At 42.8% G+C, this 20,701-nt stretch overlaps 1 protein-coding gene across 2 annotated transcripts; it reads left to right on the top strand.

Moving 5' to 3' along the window:
- The first annotated feature begins 2,511 nt into the window (after positions 1-2,511).
- LOC121524404 (NLR family CARD domain-containing protein 3-like) lies at positions 2,512-20,701 on the top strand. Of its 2 annotated transcripts, XM_041809774.1 has the most exons (11): positions 2,512-2,540; positions 3,314-3,416; positions 7,093-7,203; positions 9,620-9,730; positions 11,392-11,467; positions 11,593-11,806; positions 12,033-13,812; positions 13,896-14,069; positions 14,225-14,392; positions 19,045-19,091; positions 19,828-20,701. In XM_041809774.1, the coding sequence occupies exons 3-11, from the start codon at positions 7,100-7,102 to the stop codon at positions 20,370-20,372; spliced, it is 3,219 nt and encodes a 1,072-aa protein (XP_041665708.1). In that variant the 5' UTR covers positions 2,512-2,540; positions 3,314-3,416; positions 7,093-7,099; the 3' UTR covers positions 20,373-20,701. The 2 variants fall into 2 exon arrangements, with proteins under 2 accessions (XP_041665708.1, XP_041665710.1); XM_041809776.1 differs by lacking the exon at positions 9,620-9,730.

The following is a 20,701-nucleotide window of genomic DNA, read 5'->3' as shown; positions in this document are numbered from 1 at the left end:
CCTGCTGCTGCGTTACTTCTCTCAAACCAAGAGGAGCTCACAGGCTGACAGACAGAAAAACCTCATGATTGATGACATTTGTTAAGATTCATGATCTCACATGTATAGACCTCCCATTGAAACAGGCTTACAAAGCTGTTTACTGTCTCAGCCTCAGGACATTTGTGGGAATAAAGAACTGCGACACCACAGTTTAGCTCATTTGGGTCCTGTGTCATTCTCTGGAAGTGTTTATTTACGTCTGCCAGGCCACTGTGCTCCAGAAAACATTGACAGCACACACTGCATTTGAAATTTCACTCACTTTCACCCTGCTGTCCAAGTATTTAATTCTCCCACTCACTTCCATGTATCTATATTTCTCCTGTGCCACGAGTGTTTGAAGCTGTCCCCTCACCCTCCTGCTCGACGTTTTGGGAAGAGAAGACCCGCCTTACTCGGCCTCTGATTGGCTCTATGCTTTAGCTGACCAATCCAACCGACAAATGCAACACGTATTGACCAATCAGTGGCAGAGTTGGACATGAGGGACGAAAATACAGAACAAATGGAGTCTTGTACTGACTCAAAACAGGACGCTGCATTTTACTGTCAAATACAGGACAACTACGTATTTTAAGGGACGGGTGGTAACCCTAACAACAGCAAACATGTTCTAGGCCACATTGAGGACACTGATTCTCAGGCTCCCTGGAACAAGCTGCTGAGAACCAAAATAAACTTTAACTCTGTGTCTGTGGAAGCTACCCTGGATACGGAAGCTTGACACTGATGCAGTACCTGGCACTAGCTCTGACAGTACTGGACCTTATGACCTCTGACCCAGCCAGTGCCCGAGAATCACATCTGACTGGTCTGACCACAGATGGACAAACCCCTACCATACTGGCAGACTTGACCTGAACTAGACTGTTGGTTTGTTATGTTGCAGATGTGATGTGTGATTGATGTTTACATGTTGTCTGTGTGCAGCTTTACATGACATAAAATTCATTCATTTCATTCGTGCTAAATGTGCATATGAGGTGAGGGAGCCTTCTCACAGTATCTCAGTTACAATGATAATATTCATGACTTCAACATCTGTGTACAGCACATAGATTACATTACTAATTAGTATGCTAATAGGTTACTTGGTGCACATATCTATATGACATGCAGCGTTTCACCACAGTACTTTACATTACAGTTAGTATGATCTAGTAGTGCACATGTGAGGTGAGGCTTTTCACCACAGTCATTTCAGTTGGAATTACTACATTCAGTGGCGTGCACAGACTTTTTCAAGGGCAGGGGCGAAAAGAAAAAAAGTTCTCGTTCGCGTTCTTGCCACTGAAGAGAGCACTAAGTTTGGCTTGTTTTCGAGGGCACTTTAGACATGTTTATATGTTTTACAAATGGCACATTATATAGCCTTAAAACAGACTAACTAGACAGACTACTCAGGTTAGTTTGTAGTTAGGATCAGCATCCACAAGAACTGTGTAGATTCAACGCTGGACTGTGAAGAACACACAGAAATAAATAAATAAATCTCTAGGTGGTCTGGGGGTCTTCCCTCAGAAAATTTTCAATAAAGTAGATGCCATTTCCTGTATTCTGGTGCATTTTAACACCATATTAGCACCAGATAATCCAAACTGGTTCTGTGAGCTATAGTTCTGGCTCAATATAGATCAAAAAAGGGCCCAACATAAAAGTCATTGCAACAGTAGTGTTTCATAGTATTTCTTGGTCCTAATGGTCTTCTGGAGTTTTGTGTGTTTTCTTCACCCAAGAGGGCAGTTTAGTGTGTTTTGCCAATGAGGAGGGCACTTAAACACGCCTTTTTGCCTCCCAAGAGGGCACTTTAGCATGTGTTTTGGTTCCAAAGAAGGCACTTTAGCACGTGTGGTCGTTCTCAAGGGCACTTTAGCACGTGTTTTGGCTCCCAAGAGGGCACTTTAGAGTGTGTTTTGGTTCCAAAGATAGCACTTTAGCACGTGTTGTCGCTCTCAAGGGCAACAACAGCTTTATTGGCTGAGTATGCTTACGCAACAACGATGTTGACTCTGATGAACTTTCCTCTCCGTGTACAGGAATGCCACATTACATACAACATTACATACATTTGCTACGTATCACAATCAGGATTTAGATCTGTACCAGCTTTGGTTGGTGTTGTTTCTAGTCCTCTGAATTAAAGCCATAATATCTGACATGTAATATTGACCCATATGTAGTCAAACATTCAGACTGTCCCGCAGATTAAAATAGACTGACTATGAGAAGATTTTCTCACACATGACGTTTGACTTTAAATGTGAGAAAATAAAAATATCTGTCTGCTTTGACTAGTAAACAACAGTCTGATTTAGTGGTTGACAGCTGAGTCCTGCTTCCTCTTACCACAGATGTTATCATTGACCATCAATCATTTCATAAACAATAAACTTCACAGACCTTTGATTCCTGGTTGTTGGAGTCACTAATGGACTTTATCATTTCCTGGTTTTATTCCTCTCTACTCCCGCCGTGCTGCAGCTCTGCTGGAAGGATCGGTGAGAGACATTTTTAATGTTTGAAAGATTTATTCAACCTGATCAATTCAGGGAGAGACCACCATGTCAGAAGTTAGAGTGCTAACAGTGCTACTGCTAACAGTGGTAATGCTAACATTGTTAATGCTATCAGAATCATCCAGGTGTCAGAGGAGGGAGGACTTCACATCAGACTACAAGCTGACACAGCTAGATTCATGTCTTCAGTAATGGTAGAAGTAAGGGCTGGATGATACGGCCTAAAAATAAAGACGTTTTCACAACAAACCTAATGTTTGATTCTAACTGATCTTTGTTCTCTGCTTAAAGACTACAGATGAAAAATGGCTCCTATAAAGTGAACCTTTAGGTCTGATCAGCCAGTTTGACCTCCAACCACATAACTAAACCACACGTTTTATTTTCAGTACCTGTTAATCACCTCTGTTGGTTGGCTGAATAGGAACACAGGATGTGCCAATCACAGTAGGCATAGTAGGATCAACATTTTCTCTAGGATATAAAAAGATTAAAACAGCAAAATCAGGAAGGGAAGACATTAGAGCGTGATATCAGTATAACTAGATATTACAAATGGAATCGTCAGTATTGGCAGATATGAAAATTATTAATATAAAAAATATTTATGATTGATAAACCAGACATGAATATTGGCCTGTATCATTTGTAAATATTAGTCTATATCAAAACTATAATAACAGATAAAACTATTAATTCTGATTTCTACAGAGTCTGATATTAAAGCTCTCTTCTCTCTGATTCCTTCATTACAGCTGACAGACAGCAGGGGGCGCTCTGCTGTGGATGAGTGGGACAGACCAGAGGAGGGAGTCTCTCCTCTGAAACCTCTCTGTGTGAAGACCAAGGAGCTCTGAGGTGAGATGAAGATCTCTAACGGTCACATGACTCCATCATAGGGATGCCCTGATCAGGGTTCTAACAGCTGATCACCCATACCATCATCAGATTTGATCAGTCTACTTAGCTTTGTAGTGTCCTGGGACCTCCTACAGGGGGCAGCAGAACCTGATAACAGGAGCCTAAAGTCATCCTGATTCAGCCAACAACAGGATTTTACTTCCTTAGAGGAACAGAGCAGAACTAAAACCTCCAAAGGAAACAAAGATCCAACACAGCAGGATCATTCATTCATTTCACAAGCTCATTTATAGAGATTCACCAGATCTCGAGAGACACCCAATGTCTCTCAAGATCCTGCATCTCTCTGGGTGGATGCCAGATGTGGTTGCTTCAAGTCCTGGCTGTTGCCAGTGAATGCATCCCAAAGTTACTGAGAGGGAGGAGGGCCTCATCTCTGCAGACACCACTGACATCTTTGAGCCGAGTCTAAGGTGGCAAAACTGAACTGGACAGGAGACTGAGGCATTAGGCTGCAATGGTGATGTAGAGAGATGCAGGGGCGAGGGTTTGTGGCCTGTGTGATACAGTAGAGGGCCACCTGGGCACAAGTAATGGCTGTCTCACTTTCAGGGCCATACAGAACCTCAAGGCAGCTGCATCTTCTCAACACTACGCAGTGGTAGTGAGATATCAAGGAATGATGATCTGGCTACTTTAAGGAGTTGATTCTTTAAAAATCCTTGAAAAATCTTTTCTGAGAAGGCGGGGCTTATGTGACGTAGTAGGTTTCTACGTCACAAACTTTATATAAAAGGCAGAACGTTACCACCTCTAACTGATTTTACCATTCAGAGACCACTCCCATCCTCTCCTGCACTGCTTCGGTTACGAGAGCTTGGGCTTTAGTAACAGCGGTGCTGGAGTCAACTGCACAAATAAGTAGAGCTCAGGACCACCATGGTCCACCACCACTCTACAGTCTGCTTCAGGGGACTCTGGAAGGGAAAAATCCACCACCTCAAAAGATCGCTCTGAGGTAGCAGTGCTGCGGGACTCTGTGTCACTAGGGGGAAGGGACTGTCACTCCCGCTTCTCAACACTGCTCAGTGGTAGTCAGATATCAAGGAACGATGGTCTAGGTACTTTAAGGAGTTGATTCTTCTTGATTCTGGAGCCCCGCAGGATCCCACATTCGCTCATCCAGCTTATGTCTGCCCTATATTCTGGTCCAGAGAGTGCTGTGAAGTGTGGTGGTTCCACCTCTGACTTCTTCCCTGCTGGTTCTGGGTGAGGCAGGGGTGAGTCTTAGCCCCTATGCTCTTCAGTACCTGTATGGACTGGATAATAAGACGGGTAATGGGGCAGAGACCTGTTAAGTATCATTTGGTGATATCCACATCAATGATGTGGACTTTGTTAATGATGCTGTGATTCCTGTGGGGACTGTAGATGTCCTCATGGGAGATCTTAAATTGCTGAGTGAGGAGGTCAAAGTGTTGGGAATGCATGTCATCTGGGCTAAAACAAAGATCCAGGTATTTGGGGATGCCTTGGATGCTGCCACTGAATCTATCTGTGAATGGTGAGAGAGTGGAAGCTGTAGAGCAGAGACTTGCAAACAGGGCGATGGGCTCACTGAACAAGATGGTGTGGTGATCCTGGAGCGGGCCTAGAGGATGGCCATCAAGAGACAAGAGCAGTACAGGACAAAGGTCGATGCAACAAAGTTCTGAGGCAGCATATGCTGATCAGTTCCTTGACTCGGCAGTGCTTCAAGGATTTACTATCATGTTTTTGATAAATATTGGTCAGTTATGGTCCAAACATAACATCTCTATATAAAATATCATTGCATATAATTATATCATCTGCATATAAATTATAATTTGCATATAAACTAGGGCTGTCAAAGTTAACGTGTTAATATCGCGTTAACTCAAATTAATTTTAACGCCACTAAATTTTTTGTCGCACGATTAACGCATGCGCGTTTTATATGACCCTCGACCCATCCCGTAGTTTGCCAGACCAGGAAGTGGCACTATCATGATGTGGTACAAGCGAGCAGAAATGGATAAAGGACAGAGACTTTTGAATGACATGTTCAGCTTTCAGATCATGTCAGATAAGACTGAAGTTATTTTCTCCTACTGTTGAACTGAACGGAGTTACAGGAAGTTCGTAGAGTCTTATATAGCCCGCACCACTCACCAGCCATGCACACCGCTAATGCAGAGAGCCGCCCCCCTCGCCATGCTGGATTTGTTTACAATGGAGACACTCAGACAACTCTGCAGGGATGGACTCGCAATCTGGCATACCGGGCATTTCCCGGTGTGCTGACACACTTATGGGGCAGTATGATTTATTTGTGTATTTAGGCTATTATATCTGTCATGAACCGGCACCACAGCTGCGCTATTGACTGTTGACTGGTCCAATCACGTCTCCTAAAGGTCCGCTCTCATCCCCACGCAGCTCCTGCTTGAAAGTGAAAGCATTCGGAAAAACAACTAAACTTACTAAAACGATCGACTGGGACTGTAAATAAACGGCAAATTTAAATAACAGTCAATCAAGATGCTGCAAAACTGTCAAAGACTCTGCAGTCCCTACAGGAGATTGCCTGATGCTGGTGAATGTACAGCTGCATCATGAGGAGGAGGAGGAGACAGAGCAGCAGAGGCTGGTGTGTGACAGGAGAGCAGAGGTTAGTGAATGAGCTCTGTAGAGTATCAGAATATAAGCTGAAAGCATTATTAGACTGTGGCTCTCCTTTATTTAGGAAGAAAAATCATTTTAGATTAAATCTGTAGCTCTTCTATGATCTGAAGAATGAAGAGATGGTTAAGTCCTCTTACTACACCTTAAAAGTTCTCCACTGAGACTTCTTTTACTTTCTGTGTTCATGAGTTTTGAAAAGAGGCTTCACATGTGTGTTTATTGACATCATTCCAGTAAATCTACTGGACTGATGACAGTCATTTCTAACTGTCAGCATTTATTTTACATTTGGACTACATTTTTTTGTTTGAAAGTAAAAATATGATAAATAATAGCAGACATTTTTTAAGTAATTACTTGCTTTTTCTCTTGAGCAGGGCAGATGTGTCCACCTTACTCACATCAGAACAGTGAAACACCATTAGATGTGTCTATGCCTTACTGCTGAGCTCTCAGCAGAGACTTGACTTCTTTATGTCCATGTGTGATGATGAGATCTGTTGTTCTGTGTTCAGCTGCTGAGAACAGAGGAGGTAACTTCTAGAAGTCTAAAGTTTGACTCTACATTGTGGTATTATTCAGTAATGTTACATTAAGGTCAGTATCTCCATCTGTTGTGGCTTGAGTTTACCATGTTATGCTCTCAGCATATTTTTGCAGCACTCAGTATCTTTGAGCTCAGACTAGAGAATTTTCTGGACTTTATCTGTTGTTGTTTTGGGTTGTTGACATGCACAAACATTTGCATAAGGAAAGCATTTTTGTCCACTTGTGTTGATAAGGGTATTTAACTCTTGAGAAATAGTACTGTAAGGTACATTTAGAATAGACAAAAAAGTGCAATTAATTTGCAATTAATCGTGAGTTAACTATGGAATTTGTGAGATTAATTGCGATTAAAAATTTTAATCTATTGACAGCCCTAATATAAACATATCACTTGTAAACATATGATGTTGTTTTTCAGTATCAGGATGGAGAAGCCGAGTCCACACCCTCCAGAACCCAGCTCTGTTTCTATTAAGAGTGACCAGTCTAATGATCGTGGTGTTCTCTTCAAACAGTCTGCAGATGGAAGGTAAGAAATTAAAAAATATGACTATTAACATCTTGATCACACCAACATTTTCATCTTTAACACTACTAATTAACAGTTAACATCAACATATCAGACATACAGTACCAGTCAAATGTTACACACACCTTCTCACCTTCTACATTGTTGATTGTTACTGAGGACATTAAGACTATGAATGAAGACATCTGGAATAACGTCATTTTTTTTTTCTAAATCATTCCTAAAATCCTAAAAAACAAGTGTTGATCTTTGCACTCATGGGGCTGAGTATGACAAACTTCTGTTTCCCACTTTGGCTGTTCTTGGTAAAGTAGTAGAGGAGAAACCATTACATTAACTGTTACTGGAGAAACCACACAACTGTCCCGCACTGTAGGACTGATCAGTTAACACAGTAGTGAACACTTTAACGTTTTTCTTTAGCTGTACACGTAATTATGTAACAGAACAATGATAGAGTACATCAATGTTGGTGTTATTTCTGACATTTGCAACCAAACTGATAAAAATCTGCATTTTACATCTTTTAATTTGCTTAAACGGACATCTGCCTTGCAAATTTTTTTCGATGAAGGCGGGGCTTATGTGACGTAGTAGGTTTCTACGTCACAAACTTTATATAAAAGGCAGAACGTTACCACCTCTAACTGATTTTACCATTCAGAGACCACTCCCATCCTCTCCTGCACTGCTTCGGTTACGAGAGCTTGGGCTTTAGTAACAGCGGTGCTGGAGTCAACTGCACAAATAAGTAGAGCTCAGGACCACCATGGTCCACCACCACACTACAGTCTGCTTCAGGGGACTCTGGAAGGGAAAAATCCACCACCTCAAAAGATCGCTCTGAGGTAGCAGTGCTGCGGGACTCTGTGTCACTAGGGGGAAGGGACTGTCACTCCCGCTTCTCAACACTGCTCAGTGGTAGTCAGATATCAAGGAACGATGGTCTAGGTACTTTAAGGAGTTGATTCTTCTTGATTCTGGAGCCCTGCAGGATCCCACATTCGCTCATCCAGCTTATGTCTGCGCTATATTCTGGTCCAGAGAGTGCTGTGAAGTGTGGTGGTTCCACCTCTGACTTCTTCCCTGCTGGTTCTGGGTGAGGCAGGGGTGAGTCTTAGCCCCTATGCTCTTCAGTACCTGTATGGACTGGATAATAAGACGGGTAATGGGGCAGAGACCTGTTAAGTATCATTTGGTGATGTCCACATCAATGATGTGGACTTTGTTAATGATGCTGTGATTCTTGTGGAGACTGTAGATGTCCTCATGGGAGATCTTAAATTGCTGAGTGAGGAGGTCAAAGTGTTGGGAATGCATGTCATCTGGGCTAAAACAAAGATCCAGGTATTTGGGGATGCCTTGGATGCTGCCATTGAATCTATCTGTGAATGGTGAGAGAGTGGAAGCTGTAGAGCAGTTCACCTACCTTGGCAGTGAAATCCATGGATTCACTGACTGTGAGGCTGAGATCAACCTCAGACTTGGACTTGCACACAGGGCGATGGGCTTGCTGAACAAGATGGTGTGGTGGTCCTGGTATCTGTGCATGTGGATGAAAGTCTTCCAGTCCTTCCAGTCTTACCATACTCTTGGCCTGGACGTTGACTGATGGGCAGACCTGGACTCCTTTGTGAAAACTTCTCTTTGGTGCATTTTTGTGTGTTGTTGTTAGACCGAGTGTCTAAAGCAGATGTGCTCAGTAGAGCGAAGATGTGAAGGGTCAGCTGATGGAGGCGGGAATGGTAGCTGGGCTTTAACATTGACCTGAGTTGCTCACCTAGGCCTAAGCCGGTTCACTGCATACTGGGAGCTCAGGAACCAGTGGGCTGGTCCAGACATTAGGGGTGACCATGTGCGTTACGGAGGTGTCAGCTGGGGAGATTCCTGGAGGGATGAGAAATGGTCCTGGAGCAGGCCTAGAGGATGGCCATCAGGAGGCCAAAGCAGTACAGGACAAAGGTCAATGCAACAAAGTTCTGAGACGGCATATGCTCCCATACCTGACCTTAAATGCATTATAATAACAATGTTATAAAAAAGTAATACTTTAATGTTGTGTAGGCTAACATGCTAATGTAAGTCAGCTAACAGGTTTATTATCTGCTGGTTTAAACAACTATTTTAACATTGGATTAAAAATTTAAGTTAAAAGGACTCAGAACATAGTGTGAAGGATTTTAACAGCTGCTTCATGAGGACCACTGAGCAGAACCAGATTAACCAGCTGATCAGATCCTTGACTCAGCAGTAGTTCAAGGATTTACTATCATGTTTTTGATAAATATTGGTCAGTTATGGTCCAAACATAACATCTCTATATAAATTATCATCTGCATATGATTATATCATCTGCATGTAAAATATCATTTGCATATAAACATATCACTTGTAAACATATGATGTTGTTTTTCAGTATCAGGATGGAGAAGCCGAGTCCACACCCTCCAGAACCCAGCTCTGTTTCTATTAAGAGTGACCAGTCTAATGATCGTGGTGTTCTCTTCAAACAGTCTGCAGATGGAAGGTAAGAAATTAAAAAATATGACTATTAACATCTTGATCACACCAACATTTTCATCTTTAACACTACTAATTAACAGTTAACATCAACATATCAGACATACAGTACCAGTCAAATGTTACACACACCTTCTCACCTTCTACATTGTTGATTGTTACTGAGGACATTAAGACTATGAATGAAGACATCTGGAATTACGTCATTTTTTTTTTCTAAATCATTCCTAAAATCCTAAAAAACAAGTGTTGATCTTTGCACTCTTGTGGGCTGAGTATGACAAACTTCTGTTTCCCACTTTGGCTGTTCTTGGTAAAGTAGTAGAGGAGAAACCATTACATTAACTGTTACTGGAGAAACCACACAACTGTCCCGCACTGTAGGACTCTGTGTCACCGGGGGGAGGGGGGCGGGGAGGAGACTGTCACTCCCGCTTCATCTGGAAAACCCCATCCTTAAAAAAAAAAAAAAAAAAAAAGACGTCCTTTTCCCCTCCCTCCCTCCCTCAGTACCAAACTGCCCACTTTCTGTGCATTTTTTTTAAATCCTGCAGTAGGCAGAGTTAGATTTAAGCTGGGGGTTCACTTACACTTTAATGGTTGCCAAAAAAATGAGTAGTGTAAACCTGAAATAACAATTGTAGATGTATTTTCTGAGTTAATAAAACACATTTACAGTTTTAAGGTAACAGACCTTGGACAGCTTAAGTACTTTTGTACCTAATTACTTACCTAAGTTGGCCTACCTTGAGTGGCACAAATGTTCAAGATCAATGGAAATGATAGAGATCAGAGAAAATCTTCTTCTGATAACTTCTTTGTAGCAATTCCACCATCAAGGTTTGATTCATCCTGCTGTGCTGGTCTTTCTTTCCTGGGCCGGTCCTCATCAGAACCAGATTCATCAGAGCGTTTGATAGTGTTAGTGACTGAACTTCAGGAGACTTTCATAGTTCTTGAAATTCTTTGGACTGACTTACCTTAATGCTGAAAGTATTGATGGACAGTGATGTTGACTGGCTGTGGTCTGTGGTTCTGCACCAAACAGTGCAGACGGTACTGGTTAGTTACAGAGAAACCTGGAAGGAGGTGACTGGGAGAAATGGTCTTCATGTTCTGAATAAGACTACTGTGATAGTCATGGATCAGCCACAACAAACACCACATTCAAGCACAGGGATGTTCATAAGGGTACCTGTTAACCAGAGCACCCTAGACCAGATATGGATGGTTGATGATGGAGTGGTTTCATCAGATCTGTGGCTGGATGTCTTTGACATTCAGTTGAAGAGATGAGCAGAGCTGTCAGCTGATCACCACCTGGTGGAGAGTTGGATCAGATAGGAGGAGACTGCCAGACAGGACTGGTGAACCCAGAATGGTAGAGAGAGTGAAGTGGGAACATCTGTCTGTCTGTGAGGTCTCTGAGTCTAGGAACCACCACAGCAGACTGCCAAGACTTTGGAGACCTCCTTTGAGCTGATGGGGTTTCAGTCAGAGGTGTTAGGGGGTTAATTATTGATGAACTGATCTCTTTCAACATGCATACGTCCATCCCATAGTAAATGTGTAATAATGATTTAAAGCCCCTACATTTAAGCCATGCCATGTTGTTGACCTTAAAAGCTGTGTGGTTAAATGTCCTTAAAGCTGATGTTTTTTCTCCAGAGTTCAGCTGGAACCATCAGAGTTCTTCAGAGATCAGTCCAAACAGCAGAAACCAGAGCTGGACTCCATATTTATGGTGTGTACATCACAGTTTATGGTGGAGCACATCTATCTAGAGATCATTGTAAACTCTTTTTCTATCAGTGTTTCAGATCAAACCCAGGCTGTCCTCTAAACATTTCCTTTCTCTTTGTGTTCCAGCTGCTGGAGGAGAACATTATCATCTTTGTGAAGAAGGAACTGAAGAGATTTCAGAAGGCTCTGAGTCAGGATAACCCAGAATGTCCCAGTGAGGATGAGGAGGTGTTGGTTGGTGAAGATGAAGAGCAGAGGAGCAGAGAGGCTTTTCTGAAGATCACAGAGAACTTCCTGAGGAGAATGAAGCAGTACGAGCTGGCTGACTGTCTGAGGAACAGTAAGATTCAAAAGTCAAAAGTGAAAGTAGATTTAAGATGATGGAGAGATGAAGAGGAAGTTTACATTTCCACACTCTGCTTTAATATTCTGCACATACCCACTGAACATCTGATGAGATTTTTGGATGAAACTGATGGAGGAAGAAGAACTGCACAGCCACTCTTTTATAGTCCAACTTTTAGCAGGATCAGCTCATTCACATCATCTGTTTCTTGTTCTTTCAGGATCTTCTGCTCCAGTATGCCAACAGAAACTCAAGTCTAACCTGAAGCAGAAGTTCCAGTGTGTGTTTGAGGGGATCGCTAAAGCAGGAAACCCAACCCTTCTGAATCAGATCTACACAGAGCTCTACATCACTGAGGGAGGGACTGGAGAGGTCAACCAGGAACACGAGGTCAGACAGATGGAAACAACATCCAGGAAAGCAGACAGACCAGAAACTACCATCAGACAGGAAGACATCTTTAAAGCTCCACCTGGAAGAGATGAACCAATCAGAACAGTGATGACGAAGGGCGTGGCTGGCATTGGGAAAACAGTCTTAACACAGAAGTTCACTCTGGACTGGGCTGAAGGCAAAGCCAACCAGGACATCCAGTTCACATTTCCATTCACTTTCAGAGAGCTGAATGTGCTGAAAGAGAAAGAGTTCAGCTTGGTGGATCTCGTTCATCACTTCTTTACTGAAACCAAAGAAGCAGGACTCTGCAGGTTTGAGGACTTCCAGGTGGTCTTCATCTTTGATGGTCTGGATGAGTGTCGACTTCCTCTGGACTTCCACCAAACCAAAATCCTCTCTGATACCAGAGAGCCCACCTCAGTGGGTGTGCTGCTGACAAACCTCATCAGGGGGAACCTGCTTCCATCTGCTCGCCTCTGGATAACCACACGACCTGCAGCAGCCAATCAGATCCCTCCTGGATGTGTTGACATGGTGACAGAGGTCAGAGGGTTCACTGACCCTCAGAAGGAGGAGTACTTCAGGAAGAGGTTCAGAAACAAGAAACAGGCCAGCACAATCATCTCCCACATCAAGACATCCCGAAGCCTCCACATCATGTGCCACATCCCGGTCTTCTGCTGGATCACTGCTACAGTTCTGGAGGATCTGCTGAAGACCAGAGAGAGAGGAGAGCTGCCCAAGACCCTGACTGAGATGTACATCCACTTCCTGGTGGTTCAGTCCAAACTGAAGAGCATCAAGTATGATGGAGGAGCTGAGACTGATCCACACTGGAGTCCAGAGAGCAGGAAGATGATGGAGTCTCTGGGTAAGCTGGCTTTTGAGCAGCTGCAGAAAGGAAACCTGATCTTCTATGAACCAGACCTGAGAGAGTGTGGCATCGATATCAGAGCAGCCTCAGTGTACTCAGGAGTGTTCACACAGGTGTTTATAGAGGAGAGAGGACTGTACCAGGACACGGTGTTCTGCTTCATCCATCTGAGTGTTCAGGAGTTTCTGGCTGCTCTTCATGTCCATCAGACCTTCACCAACTCTGGAGTCAATCTGATGGCAGAGGAACAAACAACATCCAGATCTACAATGACACAGCTCTACCAGAGTGCCGTGGACCAGGCCTTACAGAGTCCTAATGGACACCTGGACCTGTTCCTCCGTTTCCTCCTGGGTCTGTCACTGACCACCAATCAGAATCTCCTAGGAGGTTTGCTGACACAGACAGGAAGTGACTCAGAGACCAATCAGGAAACAGTCCAGTACATCAAGACAAAGATCAGTGAGGATCTGTCTGCAGAGAAAAGCATCAACCTGTTCCACTGTCTGAATGAACTGAATGACCGTTCTCTATTGAAGGAGATCCAACAGTCCCTGAGATCAGGACGTCTCTCCACAGATAGACTGTCTCCTGCTCAGTGGTCAGCTCTGGTCTTCATCTTACTGTCATCAGAAGAAGATCTGGATGTGTTTGACCTGAAGAAGTACTCTGCTTCAGAAGAGGCTCTTCTGAGGCTGCTGCCAGTGGTCAAAGCCTCCAACAAAGCTCTGTAGGTGAACTCACAGCTGACAGGTTCAAGTAGTCCGTCTGTATTTAGAGAGAACAACTTTTCTATCTCTGTTTCCTTTTCAGACTGAGTGTCTGTGACCTCTCAGAGAGAAGCTGTGGAGCTCTGTCCTCAGTCCTCAGCTCCCAGTCCTCCAGTCTGAGAGACCTGGACCTGAGTAACAACGACCTGCAGGATTCAGGAGTGGAGCTGCTATCTACTGGACTAAAGAGTCCACACTGCAGACTGGAAACTCTCAGGTGAGTCCAAGGACAATGACAACTGTGTCAAAGTCTCCCAACTAGAAGGTGTAGGATGGGGTGTTGGAGACTGAAGATGCCACATGTAGTCCTGATAGCTGAAGGCTCCTCCTCCCATGACTTTTCTCATGTCCACTGTTTCTCTGTGTTTCTAGTCTGTCTGGCTGTATGGTCACAGAGGAAGGCTGTTCTTCTCTGGCCTCAGCTCTGAGCTGGTCTTGTCTGACAGAGCTGGACCTGAGCTACAATCATCCAGGAGAACCAGGAGAGAAACTACTGTCTGCTCTACTGGAGGATCCAGACTGCAGCCTGGAGACACTGAGGTACAGACAGAAAGACTCAGACAGACAGACTGATACTTGGTAGTAAAGTTGTCTCTCAGCACTTCAGCTATACAGGGTCTTTAATGTCTTTATTTTTGTCTGACTGCTGAGGTCAGCCCTGCAGATGGGTCTGTCTGTGTGTGGCTGACTGACTGAGTGATGCTACTTTCAGAGTCATACCGTACAGAGTTGTTACTAAAACAAGGACAGAGATCAACACTGAAAGCTTTCCATGACAGAAAGATGTGTTCTCTCTCCTCCCGGTCTGTTTCAGCATGATTATCAGGTTAAGTTGGTGAGCATAACAGTGTACATAATGTGCATTTTCATAAACATCTCTCACCTTCTGCACATCACCTGTTGCCCCTCTCATCACACTTGCACCATCCTAAGCCTGGGAAATTAGCTTAGTCCTCTGGTCATCTGGAAGAGTGGAGCTCAACCTAAGAGTGCTATGGAGATGAAGTCAGCTGTGGCACTCTGGAGAGGTATAAACTCAAAAATCTCTCTTGCACATAGATAGACTTTATTGTCTGTCTGAGAATTGACAGAAATTCATCTTTGACAAGGCTCAATCAAAACATAAGAACACACCTTGGGCTTTGTTGATGTAAAGGAGGACAAGTACCAGCTGGCACTGTGTCATAATGTCCATAGTTTCATCTGCCTGATGGAGACAAAGTTTGCACTCCTTATCTCTTCAATGATGTGTTCTCTCAAAACTGACAGCATGCAGTCCAGCAGTTCATTCTGCACAGTCTTGGATGTTCCTTAAGAAACAGTAGCGGTCTGCAGATGATCTTGTAGTACAGTAGTCCAGTGATGCTATAAAATCCACAACCCTCGAAAAACACCAGGATTTTGAGAGCTTACACCCTCATCATGACCACACAGAGCTAGCTCAAAGGCACCACGAAACTTGATGCAGTCTATTACCTTAGAATATTGCGATTTTTGTGGACCTCTTCATTATGCTTGTGGATTGCTATCCTGTAGCCTTCATCAAGTTGAGCAGCTATGTTTGTTTTTCCATGCATGGCCAGTCGCAGAGCACTGTCAATGTATGTGGACCCTGGTTTGTTCATGCTTCTTAGCTTTCTCAGAAAAGTGCTTTAAATTAGTAAAACCTGACTGAATCCAGGCTGGATCTGATTCAGATGTTTGAAAAAGCAAACAGGGAAAACAAAATAAAGCGTTCACCTGATTGCATCCACACAGCCATGAACGTCATGAACCCTGAACATTTTGATTAGGTCCACCAATGTAACAGATCATCAGTTCCTGCACTCCTGTAACCTCCTGTAACGGCCCCTTGTTTGTGAGACAGTCCAGCCTTACCTCACCGCTCTCTGTCTCTCTCCATGTGCGGCCCACGCACACTGGGAGCCCAGCAAGATGTTAGGAGAAAACAAGTTTTCTTTTCCTCATTCACGCAGCGCTCAACAGACCGGACGTTGAGATAGAGCCCTGCGTGGGACAGTTAACACCCTACGTGCCCCTTCCTCCTGAATGCCAGATCATTAACACCTGCTTTATCATCCCTCCCTCCCACCTGTACCTGCAACATGTGCGTCCAATTCCTCTTAAAGTCTGTCCCTCCACATAAAACGCCAAATTGTTATTACACCTAGGGCGCCAAAAGAGCTAGAGCTGGCCCTGTCACAGAGGAATACAGGTCGGCACGCAGAGTGTTGCGCTCTTTGCACAATGAGTCCATTTCATGTTGTTCTAATCATGTCTGCACACTGATGCCGAAATTGCCTTTTTTTGGAACATTTTTGATATTATGTGAAATTTCATATCAGTCCAAGTCATTTAAATGGGTGATTGATAATTCACAACAGTTCCCGCTGCTCCACCTCGTTTGCTCACCACCGCCCAACCTCTCTTCTCTCTGAAACCTCACTTTAAACAACAAAGTTGGCTCATTTATTATTAGGGCTGACAGCCTCAAGTTGATTGGTCAATTAATTGGTTGATGACCTCATGTCTGACAAAAATCCAATTGGTCGAGCAATTGCACGTGCTACATTTCACATTTAAATATAACATTTAAGGATGATTTTGGTCTGTCCCACGACCAATCAATTAATTGATGATCTGGTATGATTTTAGTCGACCAACTTTTTCTTTGGTTGACTACAGCCCTATTTATTATATGGATATCATCCATGGAAATATAACAGATTGGTGAATGATGATTCAGATTAGCACCTGTTGCTTTATTTTCTCTTTCTCCCAACCCCCCCTGCCCAACCACTCCCCATCTCTCTCCCTTCCTTGTACTGAAACCTCACTTTAAGCACCATAATTTGGCCATGTAGTATGTGGATATCAACCATGAAAATAAAACAGATAAGGGCATACGTTTGTAGCCTACTCACAGGTCAAAACAGACACAGAATTAAAAAGTTGTTCTCCATCCCTCCAGCTTGTCTCAGTGCTGTGATGCATGATAGTGTGCTGTATGAAGCTCTCTGTCAGGACGGATCCAGCGGGATTTTAACCCTCACTCCCTTGTAATTTTACACATGGTTGAGGCCAGTATGTCCAGAAATCGGACATGTAGATAAGTGTTAAGAAAATAATTATTTGTCAACATTTTTTTTAGTTTCACTGTTTGATATCTTCAACAACTTTAACCCTGACCACTTGAAAAAAAAAAAAAAAAATCAGTGTTACACCCTTTTTATGCCAATTATTAAATACCATGCCACTGTTATTTTTTATGGTAAAACACACAAAAACACCATATTTCCCACATAAAATGATCTTGATAAAAAAAAAAAAAAAAAAAAAAACTTTTTAAATAAATACAGTCCAGGCCATGTCAATGATGAGTAGTAAAATTGATTTTGATGCATTGAAATTGTTTTTGTAGTGCCAAATGCCATATTTTAGCTTCATCTATCCTTGTATTTCCATATTCTGGACATACAAAACTGTTAATAAAATACTAATTTTTAATTTTTTTTTCAACTTTCACTGACTAAAATCTCTTCAACAACTTCAACCCTGACCACTAAAAAATAAAAATAAAAAAAATAAAATAAAATTCAATGTTACACCCTTTTTATGCCAGCTATTGTCCACTATGCCTATGACTTGGATTCAGTGAGATAGCGTCCATGCTAAACAGATGAGTCTATCGGAGCCAAAAACATGCCAGTTTTACCCTCCTTTTCTCGAGCCTCCTCCTCTACCAAATCATATGTGAGCATTTGTTCATGTTAGGTTTATTTTATGTACAGGCATAAAAAATCAGGAAATATGTAAGATATAAATCACGAACACGCGCATTTCCACCTCTAACCAAAATGTGACCGTGATTATGCTAATTACACGCATATATAAATTTACTGCATATTTGAGATATGACATATTCTCTCCTACTGATCGAAAGGACCCGTGCATCCCCATGCATGTTCATCCACTTGCTATGATGTGAGGGCAAAGTTGAAATTGTCCAAATGTCCCCCTTTCTTAGTCCGATCACATACGTAGGAGCCCACAAACTTTTCCTTACAAATGTAGCCCACTCTCAGACATCTATATCTAGAGGCACGAATCATTTCATTTAATTCTGATGATGTTTAGTGGATGAAATAGTGCTTCAAACACTCTGAGTCCATGGAAGAAGTCCTACGTGCGCGTTGCTGAAGGGGTTAAAATGGTGCGCTGGCACTATCTGCTGGATCACTGTGGAATGGTGAAATGTAGAGCCCTGTTGATCGAGTGACTGCATAGTAAATGTTGCTATATGTTGTTTTGGTGCCATAGACACACAGTCAAAAAATCTGTTTTTAATGGAAGTCTATCGTCCAGATTTTGGACAAACAAGGATGGATGGAGCTATTTGGCGTCAGTAGAGTTCTATGGGCAAAACTTTCTTTTTTTTTTTTAAATATGAAAAAAAATAATAACTTTGGCCAAATTTGATGCCTCAATCTATAAAAATGTGACTATCAACTCAAAATAATGATGATAAAAATGATGAATGTCCTCAAAATGGACATAGTAGGATCCGAGGTTTAAAGAACAGAGACACAGGCTCATAGTATGAAACAATTTGGAACATTTTATGAATTTTCGCATGTCAAGGCAAATACAAACGCACCTCACTCTGTGCAGAGTTTGTGACAGTTCTGAGTTTGTGACTTTTTTTTCAGATTATAACTCCTGTGGAGCAGAAAAAAATGCACACGGTTCCACAGTGCAGCCTTTTCATAACTTCTCAGCTATGGTCATTAAACTACAACATCTTGGTATTAAAAATACCCTTAAAACTATACGTGGTATTTTAAATGGCACAGTTTTGAAGACAGGGGTTGTTGCTCCACCGTCACTGCGTAAAAATGCTGAGGAGTAAATGCTGTGCTGCTGTGTTCATCTTACTCTCAATGCCATTAAAAATGCAGAACCTCAAAGATTGCTCTTTAAATATAAGTTGGTGAAGGGTGCTTCATTACTTTAACACTACTAATATTTCCATATTGAATTATATTACAGATATTAAAGAGAATACTGTAATGACGGATTGTAAAATGGTATGACGGAATTTTTACGACCCTTTCTGTGAAAATGACGGACAACAAAGTCCAGCGCAACCTCTGCATCCCTGATGTCTAAACTGGCTCTCTTTCTTCCTACAGACTGGACCATAGGGGATGGCACACACTGGAACCAGGTCTAAAGAAGTGTGAGTGTCTGAATTGTGGATTAGTGAGAACACAATTATGAATGTGGCTGATGAATCAGGTAACCATGGGAACGAACAATGATTGAGGCTGTGTCTGAATCCATCTCTGTCTTTGGGTCTGAAAGTATAAAGGTCCACTTTCACAATCACTGACATTCATCAAACACAAACAGTTTTAGAGTGCTGAGGAGAGGAAACACTACAGCTCAGTCCCTATCAGCCCTTAGACCCACCCCTATGTTTACACCTTCCTGTCTACTGAGAGGGGGTCCTGGTTCTTCTTCAATAGAGGGCTAGGACCACATGGACCTTCAGTCTGAGGTTTTCCAGCTCCTCCTGGGGGGTCCTGAGGAGTTCTCAGACCAGATGGGATATACAGTCCCTCCACACAGTTCTGGGTCTGACCTGAGGTCTCCTCCCAGTTGGATGGACCTTGAAGAGCTCCACAGGGAGGAGACCAGGAGGACCCAGTGGACACAGGAGGTGAAATCAAAGCCATGAATGTAAAGTCAAAGCCATAGAAATGTGTGAACTTTGAAGTGTTTGGTGTCTGTCTGTGATTGTGGAGCTGCAGTTCACTGTGGTCTGTTCATTCCAATAGAAACAGGAAGTAGAATTTCAGGGCTGATAAACAGGATTCAGGGCTGAAGATGAAATGTTAGTTTGACTCTGTCAGTAACCTTGTTTAGGAATGATCAGATGATAACCATCAGCTGTGTCTCCTTCTCTCCATCAGACGCCTGTGAGCTGGAAGTAGACACAAACACGGTGAACAGAAGACTCAGACTGTCTGACAACAACAGGACGGTGACACATGTAGAGGAGTTTCAGCCATATCCTGATCATCCAGACAGGTTTGACAAATATCCTCAGTTGCTGTGTGGGACTGGTCTGACTGGTCGTTGTTACTGGGAGGTCGAGTGGAGTGGAGTGGTTTATATATCAGTGAGTTACAGAGGAATCAGACGAAGAGGAGATAGACATGAATGTTGGTTTGGATATAATGATCAGTCCTGGAGTCTGAGCTGCTCTGATGTTGGTTACTCTGTCTGTCACAATAACAGAGAAATAAAAGTCTCCTCCTCCTCCTCTTCATTCTCTGGTAGAGTAGGGGTATATCTGGACCATCCTGCTGGCTCTCTGTCCTTCTACAGTGTCTCCTCTAGCAGACTGATCCACCTCCACACCTTCAACACCACATTCACTGAACCGCTCTATCCTGGGTTTAGGTTTTTTCTGTACTCATCTCCTGGTTCCTCAGTGTCTCTGTGTTCTCCGTAGTAGAGCCCTGCGTGGGACTGTTTTCTTCATCCCGCTCCTGCCCGCTCCCGCTGAATTTCTGACCATTACCACCGGCACCCACAAAACCCTGAGATTTTATGCCCGCACAAAGGGTCTCTGCAGGTTTCAACAAGTCAAATTTAAGACTTTTTTAAAGACCATAATAAATATAATTTTCAGACCCATTTCACATCCATACTGGCAAAAAAGTAAAAAAGACATGAAGGAAAATTGGAAGCCCAGAATTACTTGCAAAGTATATGTAGGGCCCTATGAAATCTGTTTTATTTTTTGACAAATTCCGTTTTTTCCGTTTTAATGTTTTTTGG

Source organism: Cheilinus undulatus, linkage group 16 (genome assembly GCF_018320785.1).
Source record: "Cheilinus undulatus linkage group 16, ASM1832078v1, whole genome shotgun sequence".
NCBI lineage: Eukaryota > Metazoa > Chordata > Actinopteri > Labriformes > Labridae > Cheilinus > Cheilinus undulatus.
The sequence above is the reverse complement of the archived record's forward strand: the minus strand, read 5'-3'. Positions and strand labels throughout refer to the sequence as shown.